General features: G+C 41.6%; 1 protein-coding gene across 9 annotated transcripts in view; it reads left to right on the top strand.

Moving 5' to 3' along the window:
- The window catches only part of Map4k3 (mitogen-activated protein kinase kinase kinase kinase 3), a 148,294-nt gene that overhangs the window by 71,022 nt on the left and 61,488 nt on the right, over positions 1–15,784 (top strand). For all 9 annotated transcript variants that reach the window (NM_001360278.1, NM_001290345.1, XM_006524198.3 and 6 more), the window contains 9 exons: positions 1,864–1,928; positions 3,318–3,373; positions 3,876–3,923; positions 6,658–6,700; positions 8,186–8,258; positions 12,940–13,071; positions 13,231–13,293; positions 13,377–13,458; positions 13,543–13,653. In NM_001360278.1, coding sequence (NP_001347207.1) covers positions 1,864–1,928; positions 3,318–3,373; positions 3,876–3,923; positions 6,658–6,700; positions 8,186–8,258; positions 12,940–13,071; positions 13,231–13,293; positions 13,377–13,458; positions 13,543–13,653 — 673 coding nt within the window. The remainder of the gene's footprint in view (positions 1–1,863; positions 1,929–3,317; positions 3,374–3,875; positions 3,924–6,657; positions 6,701–8,185; positions 8,259–12,939; positions 13,072–13,230; positions 13,294–13,376; positions 13,459–13,542; positions 13,654–15,784) is intronic.

The following is a 15,784-nucleotide window of genomic DNA, read 5'->3' as shown; positions in this document are numbered from 1 at the left end:
GTTTTATTAGCCAGTCTCTCAAATATGGTGTCTTCTTTCCAGTTTCATTCTTTTGCCGAGGCCCATCTCTGTCTTTCCCTGGTGAATTCCTATTTGAACGACAAGACCCAATTTAAATGTTGTCTTCTTACAAATCCTTTCTTGATTTGCCAAGACATTTTCATCCCAGATGTCTCATAGCACATAATCCAAATTCAGCAAGCTTTTTCTTTATAAATTAGATGCCTGTAACTATTACTAACTAAAAAATATAAATGTATATTATTATTTGTATAACTACTATTTAGTTATAAAAATTATAATTAAAAATATAAATGTATATTATTTGTATAAATTACTAAGTTTCCCTGTTGTGCTGGCTAGTTTTATGTCAGTTTGACAGAAGCTAGAGTCACTTGAGAGTAGGGAATCTCGATTGAGGAAATAACCTCTATAGGATTAGGCTATAGGCAAGCCTGTAGGGTACTTTGTTAATTAGTGATTAATGTGGGAAGGGAAGACCTGTGGCCTCTACATCAGCTCCTACCTCCAGTCCCTGCCTGTTTGAACTCCTGTCCTGACTTCCTTCAGTGATGAACAGTGATGTGAGATAGAAGCCAAACAAACCCTTTCCTCCCCAAGTTGCTTTGGGCGCGGTGTTTCATCACAGTGATGGTAGCCAGTTGTGATAAGACAGTTGTGATATTCCATGATACATGCACAAAGCTTGCGTAGGCCCTGCCCATCCTCACTGTTCCCCCTCCCGCTCATCTCTGGATCTCTCACCTTCCCTAGCAGCCCCTACTGTAATTTCAAATGCTTTAGTTTCTGCATGGGAGAAAATACGTGATACTTGCCTGTCAAGAACCCATGTAATGAAACTGGAGGCTTTGTGAGTGGTATGACCTCTGTCACAGCTACTCAAATCTGCTGTCTTGATATGAGGACAGCTTACACAGTATGTAAGTGAACAAGTATAACTGGATTCTGATGAACTTTATGACGCTAAGTGTCCCACCATTGTCACATGTTAGATATGTTCTCCTGCTCTCCCCCAGCCATTTATTTATTGTTTCAGGACAATGGACTAGATTTGGGTCAGGGACCATATTTTCCTAGCCTCTTATCTAATTGGTTTGTTATTTCATTCAGTCATACATTCGTTCACCCTTAGAACAGTTAGAGTTTACCAAATCCAGAGACTCCCTATCCCATCTCTGCCCCAGACAACTGTACAACTTTGCTAACTATTTCTTCTGTCATTGCATGATTATGCCATCTTGGGCTGTGAGTGAGAAATACTGAATGAGCAACAGTTTTATAGACTCTGGACATGTTATTCTGGAGTATTCATTGGAGGGTAACATCTACATCTGTTTGTTGGTTAAGAGTGCTGTCAAGCTGGGCAGTGATGGCACACCTTTTAATCTCAACACTTGGTAGGCAGGTACAGGCACATCTCTGAGTTCAAGGCCAAGCTGGTCTACAGAGTGAGTTCTAGGACAGCCAAGGCTATACAGAAAACTCCTGTCTCAAAACAACAAACAAAAAGAGTGCTATCAAAGTGACATGTTTGGGATGGATTGGCATTTTCTGTGCTAAATCTGGGTAAATGGATGAAGGGTGAAACAGGAAGTTTTTAACTAAAGGGAGGTTCCTTTTGAGTATGCCTAAAGACAGCTTTATATTCCATAAATGGTATGTTTTAAGTAGTGAACCTAGGGTTGGATTACAGCAGTGAAATGAATCATTTAATCAGCGACAAGTTGCTTTCTAAGAAGATAGCATGCTGCATTTGTGTAGCTTTTCAGTATCATAGCTCATCGGATACTATCAGGAAGCATTTTCATCTGAAGACATAATGCATGACTTGTCTTTTCACAGGCGAGATAAACTTTGGATTTGCATGGAATTCTGTGGAGGTGGCTCTTTACAGGACATATATCATGGTGAGTCCAGAGTTGCTGTATATACATGAATTCTAGAGGAACATATACTGAAGCCATAGCAAATGCACACACAGGAAAGAACTAGATGTGTAGTTCTGTGCATCCAGAGACTGGTCTATGACAGCCGTACTTTGGTTTAGTGAGTGAAGTCATTAAGTATATAGCAAACAAAAGTAAAAGAACAGGTAGCAAGTAGCAGATAAATAGAAGCTTCAAGTAGACCGCACAGCATCAAATCACGACTTTACAGCATCCAACAGAAACACCTTGGGTAGCCTAACGACGGAGCAAAGACAGCACCATCAACCTGGAGACTTAACCAACACCATGCAGAAACTGACCAGGGAAACTGCAGTCGGCTGGAAGTTTCAGTTGAACTTTGTCTTCGTGGAGCTTTCCTCCCATGGGCATTTGTATGTGGGAGAGGAACAGCAGTGGCCTCTGTTGAAGATGCATCACCTTCCAGCTCTTCTCGGGTGCAGTGTGTTTAACCCCTTACTCTTGCTGGGTTTCTCTCTCCCCATTAAAGAGCTGGGGCCAGCCCAAGCCAGGAGGTGATCTATCAGTGCAGTTTGCATTACAACTATGATAAGAATAATTAAGGTTTGTATATTGCTGTAGGGAAATGTCTGTGATTGTGAAGGGGCAGGTTTCAGAATCGCATGTGTGCTGAGTTAGTTTTTGCACATTTGTATGTAGTACATGTAAATCTACACTGGTTTAACTTCCAGGCTTTTGACTTAGCAATGGAGTAGAAGGCTTATACACTCAGTGCATACCATATGCCAGATTTTGAATTTGAACTTTTACCAGGCTATCCATGTTTAGTTATCATATATGCACTGTTGCTCATATTATTAGACAATAGTAGCAGGCTTCAGATCCCACTGAGCAACAAAACCCTGAAATAAAAACTGATACTTTATGGTGTCTATGGCTGTTTAGCTGTGATGTTGTATGTTGACATATGAAGTTCATTTTTGATCTAAAATATTGTCAGCGTAAAATGGATTTATCCAGAACATGACCCACAGTAAGTTGAAGATTGTGTATTATATAAAATGTCTGTATAAAATCAGCTTACAGATTAGAGGCTAAACTTTTTATCTATGAATATCAGATCAGCAAGGTATAAAATAAAAATATAATCATGTTAGTTGTTCAGTTGTTTATAAACATGACAGGCACTGTTCTAAACACTGGAGATACAACAGTCAGCATGTCACGTTTAGAAAGAATTATAATAAAATCTCGGCCTTTTTGGCATTGAGTTGAGTTGAATTGTTTAGGAATGTTGAGTCTATTCTTAATGGGATTTATAAACTTGGTCACTTACTGGAAAACATGTTGCTTAACCCTGCTAACAGTCATCTTTTACTTCTCTTACAGTAACTGGACCCCTTTCAGAACTGCAGATTGCATATGTTAGCAGAGAAACTCTACAGGCGAGTCAAACCTAAACTAGTATTCTTTACTAAATGTTTACTTACTGCATATTACTGTTAAGAGACAAGATATCTAGGTTGATAAATGTAGTTTGAAAGCTTTAACGCGGTTTTCTTCCTTTCCTTAAGTGTATTTGGTTTCTGTGGTGCTGGGGTTGAGCCCCTGGCCTCACACATGCTGCATAAGTGTTTGTACTAACTTACATCTGGTCCTTAGTGCATCTAAGGACTGTTACAGATACAAGCTGCTTTTACAATTAAATACTACTAAGTGTAAAGATTGTAGTATAGCCTAGAATTCAAGCACTATGGGTCTGTATAGTCCTCTAAATGACAAAGAAGGGCTTGGTCAGTAACTCATCTCTGGTCCTCTGTATCGCTTCACTATACTGAGCTGACTCTTGCTACCTGGTTTTCTGTAGCTTGAATGAAGAGTGACTACTATTCAGTGTGCTGTGTGATAAATCTTGCTGATTTTTCTATTTTTATTTTGAAACTCTAGGGATTGTATTACCTTCACAGTAAAGGAAAAATGCACCGAGATATAAAGGTATACATTCTAATTTTGTCCTGTTTTTCTCTCTTAAATACCCTGTTTATCACTTGTAAATTCTCTAGATTAATCACGGAGCAGACGGTTTCACTACATTTTTAGAGTAGCATTGTTGAGTCAGGGTCACATACACTAAAGCCTACCTTTCCAAAGTGTGGGGTTTCAATAGGTTAGTTTGGAGTTGCTCATTTGGTTTTGGTTTGGAGGTGTTTTGAGACATGGTGTCATAGACCAGGCTGTCCTCAGACTCACTATGTAGCTGAGACTATACCTGAATTCCTTCTCCCTTTGTCTCTGTCTCCTGAGAGCTGGAATTATAATTCATGAGCACTACCGCACCTGGCTGGATTAGGGTGGTAATAGGTCTTTTAAAGCTCGTTTGTAACTGTTCATCAAATACAAATGACATCCATAGCATCCATAAGCTCACAGTGAATTGTGTGCTTACAGTATCTTCTACTAAGCTTGTCACTCCTCAGGAAATGTGTCTCACATGGTGATGTAAGATCCTGTTAGCAATGTACCTAGGAGGCTGAGGTAAACCCTGACACCTTCTGTGCTCTCCTCTCTGGCTCTTGGAAGAGAGCAGTGTGCTCTGGACAAGCTGGGATTAGCTCAGTCAGGATTCTTGGTGGTGTTTCTAGCGACACTCTTCAGCTCTTCAATCAAAATGGTTGTTCTTTTATTTATTTTTCCCTCCCTTTATTTCCTTATTCAATTCTCTCCCTCTCTTATTTTCTCAAGTTTTTCTAGCATAAAGCCTATTAACCTTGTAAGGGGGGAGGTGATTCATGTTGCTTTCCTAGTTCCTGATGCAAGCCCTGGCCTCTGTCCTCAGAGAACCGCCTGTAAACCCACACACTACTGTCCCCTGGGATGTAAGCAGACTCGCAGAACTGCCTTAGGTATTTTCTGTAAGCCACTTCAAAGGCAAAGGAAAGGGTTTGTACTTCAAAGGTAAATGAGCCGTCTGTGGAGGTCAGGGTAGCCGAATGGGACTGGGAAGGACTGGTAGGTTTTGTCAGAAGTAAAGAGTGGCACGCTCTCCAAACTGAAAGAAGAGTATGAACAGAAATACGAAGTGAAGGATGAGGCCATTTTGGAGAATATAATATTTGTATTATTAGGAAAGGTTTCATAGGTGATAGGATTGTCTGGGTAATTTTGTCCTCTGTTGTACAAGGACTCGTGCCAGCCTTTAGTTCGAGTAAATTCTGGCCATCTGCATAGCCTATCTCCACCCTTGTCTAAGCCTCCTCCCTCATGCTGTTTCACCTACATCTCTCTGGTAGCCTTCTTCCTGCTCTCACTGCTTTTGGTCTTGAGTGCTTCTATAGTTACCGTTGTGTTTGACAAACACAGTGGCCTTTCAAAGTCACCCCATGTTGCTCCCCTGCTTATCAATCAGCTCCATTGATTTCCTGTAGTGGTCACTGAGAAATGCAGGTGCTGGCACCACGGCCAGCAAGGTTCTGCATACCCCAGCCCCTGCACTCGTTCTCTGAGCTTGCCTCCCATGCGTCGACTTGCTCAGTATGTCTCAGCCACACTGAATTTTTTGTTGCTGGAAGTTTTTTAAGGTCTTTTCTGGTTCTAGGTCTTTGTGTTTGATGTCCCTTCTCCCTAGAGTGTCCTTGTCCTGGATTTCAGTGTGGCTGTCCATCCTTACTTCATTGGGACCTCAGCTTTCAGAGGACTTCCTTTGCATGCTCTGTCTTCAGGTCCTGCCTGACTTTGAATCTTTTGTTGGGCCAGGGATAATCATTTGTTTCTTCTTTCTCACCTACATACACCAACAACCTGTTCACCACTGCACCAGAACCTAAGTGGCTGGCGGCAGTCAGTCGCCTCTCAGAGAGAGGGGTGAGTAGAGGGAAGAGCAGATAGGTCAGGAGCTGTGGTGTGTATGCGCAGTGATGGAAGTTGTAACTTATAAGAATCATCCTGACAGTGGGGAGACAACATAGTAGAAGTCTGCCTAGGGAAAAGGTGATGCTAAAAGCCCTGATGTGGCCCTGTAGAATTTCTCCCTTTCCCATGATCCCATAGGTCAGTGGTGTTATGTGTGGGTGCAGCTCATTGCATGGATGGCATTCTTGGTGTTTAGAATTCTCCTTCGTTTCCCTTCTACTCTGCTGCTAGTCTTTCTCTTGTTAGAGGTAGGGATTCCAAGAACTTTTCCCCACATTGTAATCACACTAGACCTTGGATTAAAGAGCTGTCTACTTTGGCTTACTCACATAAAAGTTGTGTGGGAGCAGTTATGGACCCACAGCTAGTGACTGAGGTGATAGCTGACTTAGACTCTTGACAAAGAAAGCCATTAGAGTAGAAAGCCTCGCCTCAGAGAAGGGCAGTCACATGCAAGCCCTGGCGAGTTCCAGAAAAAAAGCTTTTAAAGTATAATCAGAGCCATTGAAGGGCTGATTTAAAATAACATTCTAATGTAGCAATGGTGTGCCATCAGCCAGGAAGTGTCATTTACGAAATGTGTTAGCAGTCATATTGTGTTAGCAAGGAGCCCTTTAAAAGGTAGCACATGGGTGACGTGACCTAAAGAGTGGACAGCAGTGTTTCCTACAATTATGTAACGTTTTAATTGAACACTTTTTTTTTATATTTAAGTATTACTAAGTCTAAGGTTGTGGTTATTTAATATGTATTAAATATTATTTGTTTCACCTAATAAAATGTCTGTTTCCCACTCAACTGAAATGTTCTCATTTTGAAGGGCGCTAACATTCTCCTAACGGATAATGGTCACGTGAAACTAGGTAAGTTAATCAAAATTCCATCACACTTACACGCACAGGTCTTTCCTAAAATGTAGTTGGCTTGGGTTTGGTTTTGTTTCCCAGGAGTACAAGTCCCAGGTCCTAGCTCATCCATCCCCAGGGATCTCGACATACTTGTTTTTCAGTACAGATTTTATTGCTGAGCCAGCCTCTCTCTGACTTTTCTTACCCTAAGGAAGCATAAGCTTACTACATAATAAACAGATTTTTGCAAAGAAATCATGAAATAATATGCATTGGTAACTCTTTCACCTCTAAACCCAGAGATTGGGCTTCTAGTAGAAAATCTGTATAAAATTGAAATGTGGACCAAAAAAATTAAAAATGTAGAAACTCCAAAAATCCTACATCATGTTTTCAGCTTTAAAAAGCAATCATGCTATTATTGATATGAGTATATTTTAGATGCTAACTGTTGCTTTACGTCAAACAGTAACTTGCAAGGTATGATTAAAACAAAGTGCAAAACCAGTAATGACTTAGCATGAGTTTAAACAGAACAAGTATTCAATAAAGTAACTTTAATAACTGGTGACAAGAAAGTAATGACATATGCAACAATTATTTTGAACTATTTAGGACAAACCAAATTTCAGACTATTCATTTGTTTTATAAAAATGATAGTAGTGCGCTGGATGTTAGCTCAGTGGGAGCCGTTGCCCAGAATGTACCAGGCTCTGGGTTTGTCCCCAGCTGCACGGTACAGACAGACAGACAAATAAAACTGCTTTAAACTACGGCCTACTGTCAGGCTAATCAGATTGAAAATATGTATCTCATCATTGACATTCGAGATAGTTTTCCTCCGCAGCCTGCCAGTGAGAGAAGCAGGAAGGGTTCAGTGCTGGCCCTCGGAGGCCTGCTTACTGAGCAGTTTCTATGAGCACCTGCGTCCACAGCAGCGTTCTATACCTTCCTTCTCTTAGAAGGTTTAGAAGGCTTAAATGCACTAGAAAGTATTGGATCTGAGCGTACTCAAGGAAGAGTACCAAGTCTCACTAGTGGCTTCAGAGTGTGCCGCAGAGTGTGGGGATGCTGTGTTGTGTGTCTTTTCAGGATAGATAGGTTTACCAGTGTCCACTGAAGTCTGCAGGTGTCAGTCTGTCTGGCAGAGAGTGAGTAGACTATATGGTTACTTAAAGGTCCCTTCTAGTAAGACTCCTTGAAATACAGGAGAAAGAGAAATTAAAATATCAGTGTCAGTTTCAATTTTCCTAAGGCCGTTATTTTTTTAATCACAATTATTTCATTTTAACCTTTATTGTTGTTTGAATTGTATGAGTTACATGGGAATCCACTTGGCTATGCTACATACTACTTCGTGATATTTTAATAGTCCATCAAAGTTAGAAACTGTAACATGTTTGAGATTGTTCCATATTTGTGAAATTGATAAAAATAAGTATTGGAAGTTACTTTTGGTATTATCTTAAATGATTTTTTTTCTCTCATTCTTTTAATAGCTGATTTTGGAGTTTCTGCACAGATAACAGCTACAATTGCCAAACGGAAGTCCTTCATTGGAACGCCATATTGGTAATTTTATTTAACTCAAATTTTTAACTTAAAATTTTTTTATTAATCTGTCATTATTATATGCAGTGTTTCTTTTTTTAAAAAAATGTCAGAAATCTTATGCTTAGGACAAAAGGGAATCATCAAGCTTAGTGATTCAAGCATGTGTTCTTATGGATAACTTGTCAAAAAATATCCCACACACTGGCTTTCATAAAACAGAAAAGGCTATAAAGTTTGATACAGTTGTTAGCTTCCTGATACTTAACACACATTTCAATATATGTTTTTATATCTATCTTTTTCTATATCCATATTCTAATTATTATATTATTCACAGTTTTCAAAAACTTTGCAGGTTTTGGAGTTACCGGGAATTGAACGTAGGGCCTCAGTCATTCTAAGTAAACAGTCTCCTCCAATGTCTTTGCAGCCCTGATTGACTGTGGTAAAAAGCAGGTCTCTGGGCATGTGGAGTCTACGCCAAGCCTCAGTTCAATTCTTTACCTTCTTTCTGGAAGTCTGATCCACAGACTTTCCTTTCTGGCCATACCTGTCTTCTAGGTAGTTTTTCCTGTCACAGAAAAACCATCCTAGCATTCATTGTTTATGCCTTCATTTTGGCCACTGTGTGCTGGTGGCCTCACTGGCTGCATGGTAGGCAGGAGCAGCGCTGCTTTGGGTTTAATGCCCTGGAGTCTTGACCACACCTTCAGCTCAGGGCTACCCTCCCCAGACATCTCTAGTCTGACTCCTCAGTACACAACGGTGCTACTGGGGTTTTGTGTTGTTCTAAGCAGGGAGCATGATAAATATCATTTCTTATACAATTTTTTAAAGGCAACTAGAGCTAAAACAGCTCTGTCTTTTGCTGGCCATTATTTGTAGACTTTGTTGTAAGAGTTGAAGATTCCAGCTCATTCATTTGTCTTGCAGTTGTCTTGTTCTTGCAGTGTTCTTGCTGAATCAGTTAGTAGTCTGCCATCACTCTTCACTGTTTTCCTGAGTCCTCTTGTTTTTAAATTGCTTATATCTTCTCTTAATCTCCTGTAAGACATCCCATTCCTCCTCACATTGCCCAATTCTGTAAGATGTGCCTGTATGATTTTCTATGCCTGTAAAGCCTGCCAAGTTACTAGTGCTGTATGTGCGTGCGCACACAGGAACTTAACTGCATGCCCGGCCAGCACTCTACAATTGAGCTACATGGCCGTGCTTTGCTTCCGGGTGTGATCCCTGGGAGCTCCTTTCTTATATTCTAAGTCTTCTTCTTTGACCTGCTTTGAATTATGTTTTAGTCTCTTTCCGTAAATGGTGTATGGGTGTAAGAGCTTTAGGACTTTGTATTTCTGGCTTCACATTTGACTGGGTTTAAAGCGCTAGGTTAGAATATTTGAGGCATTTGTCCGTGGGCTTCTGTGATGCCATGTGAAGCCATCATGATGTAATGTAGTGCACCCCTCCTCCCATGGTGACACCTCATATTTTCATATTCCGTGATGGTTCCTGGTGTTTCCATATCCTAGATATTGTGTTTGGTTTTGACCTTCATTCGTTCATGCTTGTCATTTGGTGTTTATTTCAGAGACGAACACCTTTCCCATTCTAGACGGTCCTCCTGGGAGGTATTTCTCTGGTGTTGACATGGTTGTCTCTCTGCTGCATTTCTTCCTGCTCTCTCTGGGATGTCTAAAGTCATGCCTCAGGCCACTTGAATCAACCCACAAGTTTTCTCTTTTTCTCCCACTTCATTTTTTTGGAAGTTTGTTTTTGTTTGTTTTTCTTTGAGGTTGGATTTCATTATGAAGATCTGGCTGTCCTGAAACTGACTGAAACCAGGCTGGCCTTGAACTCACAGAGATCTGCCTGCCTCAGCTTCCCAAGTATTGGGATAAAAGGCATGACCCACTCCAAACTAACTCTCCCACTTAAAGAAAATATGCTATGTTCAAGATTAAGGTGAATCTCTGCGAGTCCAAGGCTAGCCTGGTGGTCTGTCTACAGAGCAAATTGCAGGTCTGCCAGTGTTTCAGAGTTGAGAGAGACAAAAAAAAAAAACCCTCATGTTTCTGTGGGAATTTCTCAGCATTTTAGGTTCATACTTGCACGATGGAGGCTTCCATCGAAAGTTTAAAAATCATTGTATGTTAGTTCATACCAAAGAGCAAGATGCTATAAGCCAGTTCTAGAACTGGGGATGGTATATATCCCTACAGTCCCAGTTTGGGGGAGACTGAGGCAGGAGACTCATTGGAGCCTGAGAGGTTGAGGACAGCCTGGAGCGAATTGAGCCTGTCTCAGAATATGAAAGCAAAGCAGACTCACATCACAGTGTACGGTAAAGGCGAGGTATGGGCCTGGTGGTTAATGTTCCCAAAGTGGACAGGCAGTGTTCTGTTCACAGACCTGCACAATTCCTGAGTGATCCCGTCATATTCCTACTTGTGCTGTGCATACAAGGACTGATTTCTGGGGCTCAGACGGTGACAGCAGGAGTCTGGGATTAATTATTGACACTTCAATGCCTTTCCTATCCTCAGCCAGCCTCAACCTGATTTTGTTAGTTTGTAACTCTACAGCATGTGGGTGGAGTCTCTGAGGCTAATCAGCTGTGAGTTCTCATCGTCTGCCTCCTTGGATTCCCTCATCTTGCTGTGTGATTTCATACTCCCTTTTAGTCTCTGTATCTCTAGGTAAGGTGTGTCTCCTAGGACCTCAAAGGGTATGTGTGTATGTTTCTCCTTATTCTGCTTTTCACTTATGGTTTGCTCTTAGAGAAGGAAGAGCTAGGATTTGAAGACAATGCATTACTCTTTCCAAGTACTCTCTGTCCAGTGTGTCTTTAAGCATCTAGAAGAACACCCACGTCTCAGGAGTCTCACCTGATTCTGTGCACATGCCTGGCTACTGTTTGCGCATGAGGACTGATCTTTCCATTCGGCTGTAAAGTGGTGAATACCTTAGAGCTTGTGGAGCTGTGCTTAGGCGAGGTTGGGTAACAGTCCTTCTCTGTCTCTGTCTAGCACAATGCCTTTCCCACCTTTATCTAAGAATACAGAATCTCCCTTGCAAAGTGATTAAGAATTAGTCAGGAAAGCCTGCTGAGGCAGGAGAACTGAGAGTTAGTGGTAAGTGTGCCCTTGGACATCTCCTGTGTGGTGGTGGAGCTGGCCCTTACTCAGCAGCCTTTGGTGGAGGGCCAAGGCCTTCCCTCCCTTTGAGCTGGTCACACTTTCCAGTGTACAGTTCTGTGATGGATGAACATCAAGATAAAACAGACCGCCGCCATCGGGAACATTTTCTGTTCCCGCCCTCCCTCTGGGGACTCCTGTGGCTCTGCTGCCCCTTCCCCAGACGTCCTGGTCCTGCGTATGGGGTCCCAGCTTGTGGAGCTGTCACAGTTCTTTGTGACACTTGTGCTCTTGCCTTTGTTGAAGGCATTTGGTTGTCTTTATAAACTTGTCTTGAACAGTTTTCTAAAACTCACTTTCATTTTGGTCATAGCTTAGTCTTCTTACCTTTGTAATAAGGGTGTTCGTTGGATTCATTGTGTGTGTGTGTGTGTGTGTGTGTGTGTGTGTGTGTGTGTGTGTGTGTGCACGTGCCCGCGCAGTAGCCAGCACACCTGACACATGGCTCGTAGGTGAGCGGGCACAGGTGACTTAGTGGAAGGAGAAGCACCACCCGCACTTTGGCTGCTGTGACACTGGCTGGCAGGCTGTGCTGGGAGAGGGCTGTGCTCTCTGAGGTCAGGGGCTGAGTGCTGCCCGCCCTCTAGGCTCCCCTCTCCTGTAGCCATGGTCAAGCTGCCTGTAGTTAAGCCCCAGCACTCTTTACATTACTGTCCTTGCCATGATTTGAATTTCCAGGAGGGAGATTTTGAGATCAAATTGCTTTTAAGAGCAAGTGTTTTGAAAGTTGCCGGTTTTTTAGTTTTATTGTAACTGAGCCGACTCCCCTGCGGTCGTGCGTGTGTAAGGCGTCCACTCGATGCTCTTTGGAACTGGAAGAGTTCCATGTTTATCTCAGTTGTTTCCAAAACTGGTTTGGGATTTCAAAGTTTGTGTATTTGAAAACTGATCATTTAAACAAGTCATTAGACTTAAACAGTAGCAAAGTTAAAAGGAATTAAAACGTTATCAAATTTGTAATTTCTCTCTGAACAAAATATTTTTAAAAAGAGGCACGCGTTTTGATAACTTTTCCATTATTGTAATGTAAACTTTTTAATTAAAAGCATTCAAAAGCTTATAGTAAATATAAACTAAATGCAAAATGTGAAAATTCTTGGTGCCCCAAGAAATGGTGACTGAGAGCAGTGGCTAGGCTGCAGGGTAGAGCTATAGGCATCGGATGAAACAGTTACGACCATTGGTTACAAAGGTTCTCTCCTTTATGGAATTTTGGGGAAGTCTTCCAGATGAGAACAACTCTGGGTCAGACACTGTCATCCTGGTAACTTTTCATAAACTTTGTAGTGTAGCCAACTGATGAAGCCGTCACTGGGGAGGCTGAGGCGTCTTCCAGGAGACATCAAGAATTTGAGGAAAGTGGGTCTGTTAAATATGGTAGATCTATTTTCAGACATCAAAGGACTAAACAGAATTCAATGTAGCTGTTAGTGAGTCTGTGCCTCTGGTAAGGTGCGCACAGGAAAGCACACTAAACACGAGGTTTGTGTGTCCTGGCTTATTTCCTGCAGGATGGCCCCAGAAGTCGCGGCTGTTGAGAGGAAAGGCGGGTACAATCAACTGTGTGACCTCTGGGCGGTGGGCATCACTGCCATCGAGCTGGCGGAGCTCCAGCCACCCATGTTTGACCTTCACCCGATGAGGTCAGTGTGCCTACGGCAAGCCCACGCTGACTAAAGCTTATTTAGTGTGTGGTGGGTCGGCTTTACCCTTGCTGGGAGTCTATAGGAATGTGTTCCTTCCTGTCCTGAGAATGAATGGGAGGTGTTAACTCTGTGCAAAACGTTTTATGTGTTTTTCAGGGCATTGTTTCTAATGACAAAAAGCAATTTCCAGCCTCCTAAACTAAAAGATAAGTTGAAGTGGTAAGTAACTGTTTATTGACTTTCATAGCAATGTGAGCAAAACGGAAGTTAAAATGCAGGAGTTTAATTTCATCCTTTCTTAGGTCAAATAGTTTCCATCATTTTGTGAAGATGGCTCTTACCAAAAATCCAAAGAAAAGACCCAATGCAGAAAAGCTGTTACAGGTATTGTTTTACCCTGAAACATTCATTTTCTTTCACAAGGTCAGATGTTTAACCAATGTCTAAAGTGTTCTGTGTGTTTTCTAGCATCCCTTTGTCACACAGCCTCTGACACGGTCTTTGGCAATCGAGTTGCTGGACAAAGTGAATAATCCAGACCATTCCACATACCACGATTTTGATGATGATGACCCAGAGGTAGGAATTGTTTTCACTAACTAGTACACGTAACTCTGTGTGTGTGTGCGTGTGTGTGCGTGTGTGTGTGTGTGTGAGTGTGTGTGAGAATAAAAGAATCATCTTTTTGATCTAGCTTAAACAAACTATTATTTTGTGAGGGTGACCAATTCTTCGTCCTGGGAAGTCATATTGGTCACTTGATGACATTTGTGGAAGAAGGCAAAGGCAAGCTGATTTAATACATATAAAGTCACTAGTTAGTTCAGAGTGGCCATGTAGGCATTTAATACATATAAAGTCACTAGTCACTTCAGAGTGGCCATGTAGGCATTTAATACATATAAAGTCACTAGTTAGTTCAGAGTGGTCATGTAGGCATTTAATACATATAAAGTCACTAGTCACTTCAGAGTGGCCATGTAGGCATTTAATGCATATAAAGTCACTAGTCACTTCAGAGTGGCCATGTAGGCTGCTTAGTCATCAGATGAGAAGCAACGCATGCCCTAGCCTTCCTGAAAGAACCCGTGTACCAGACTTCATAAGATACTGGGAGTTGGCTAAGATAGAATTGATGTGTTAGCAACTAAAACCATGATTCTCTCCTGTGGAAATAAAAACAAGCCAGCATGTATGCAGATATAAAGTTACCCTGACATGACAGGAACACTGGTATTAGTGGAAACCCATCTCTGTCAGCTTAAGAAAGCTGTGTGCCTGATCCCAACTCAGTATATGTGGCACAGCCAAGTTCTCTTCCTGCCTTCAGTCTGACTGCAAGGAACTCACAATGGTGAGTTGTGACTTGAAAGGCCATGGAAGGAAAAGAATTCTCTAAACAGGTAGATGTCAGATTGTCCTCGGGGACAGCCTTTGTCAATTCACCCTTGTCCTAGGTCACCATGTTCATACACTAATAATAGGCTCTCTCTTCTTAATAAGTTTTGAAAGGGAGTTGGAAGTATGAAAGTTAAGTGTGAAGTATATTTGATCTAATACTTGGGAGAAAATTGGTTTCAGTTATTTTGTGTAATTTTAGGAAACTTGGCTTTATACATTTAATTAGTCCTACATATGCAGGGTAGAGAGGCTGTAGCCTCTAGGCCAGGGTTGGGTACATGCTTGTAATCCCAGCACTTGGGGCTTGGAGGTGCTGAAGAGGAAGACTGTAAGTTCAAGGACCCTAGACCATGTAAGCTGAAATCCCGCAGTCTTAATAATCATGGGAATACTTGAGTTTTCCATGAGATTTTAAATTTTTGTCAAAACATTAACTCTTAGTATCAATTATATATATATATATATATATATATATATATATATATATATATATATATATATGGAAATAGATAATATTATGTAGTATTTAAGAATAATAGGAAGTAAAGCTAGTATTTGTGTATTTTATTTTCATTTTGAAAAATAATGTAGACCACTCAGCATCCAGCAGTCTGCTGAGCAGTAGCTACCCAGTCTCACCTTGTCCTGTGACTTCATGACACAGAGCAACAATGCTTTGATGCCATAGTCCTTTCTGCGTCTCCTTTCTAGTCACAGTCATGTTGGGATCCTGTGGTTTATATAGCAGTTGGTGAGCTGAAAATTAGGGATGGGGTTGTTCTTTGTGCAGTTACAGCTAGCATACTGTAGGAACCAAAGTCTGAGCCACATTGTAAGGAGCTGGTATCATTAAGAGCACGGTCACTGGGAAGTCATGCATGCCAACCCTGCAGGGCAAGGACCATTGCTTACTGCAGTGCAGGGCATTTGTATTAATGTCCTAGCTCAGCCTACTTGTAACTCAGCATGTCTGTTTTGAACTGTGTCCAAAGGCACAGGCACTATGCAGGAGGAATATTCTAAGTGTACCATGCAGCAGCAAAGGTGGGGGGTGTGGCACTTCACTTCATGATATAGATGTTTTCTGCAGCCGTGCATAGACCTCTTTAATTGAGACAAGTCTCCACGTATGTTCCAGGCTGCCTTGATCTCCCAGGCAAGCCTCAAGCCTGCAGTCCTTCTGCTTTGGCCTCCTGAACAACTGGGATGACAAGGCTGTGCCACCAGCCTCGACTCGGATCCTATTTAGTTTGCCTTACTGAGTCCAATAAGAACTTGAGCTTAGTGTTAATGAATTACATTTTCTTCT

The sequence above is a fragment of the Mus musculus genome, chromosome 17 (genome assembly GCF_000001635.26).
Source record: "Mus musculus strain C57BL/6J chromosome 17, GRCm38.p6 C57BL/6J".
Classification (NCBI taxonomy): domain Eukaryota; kingdom Metazoa; phylum Chordata; class Mammalia; order Rodentia; family Muridae; genus Mus; species Mus musculus.
This window is presented reverse-complemented; position numbering and strand designations above follow the sequence as displayed.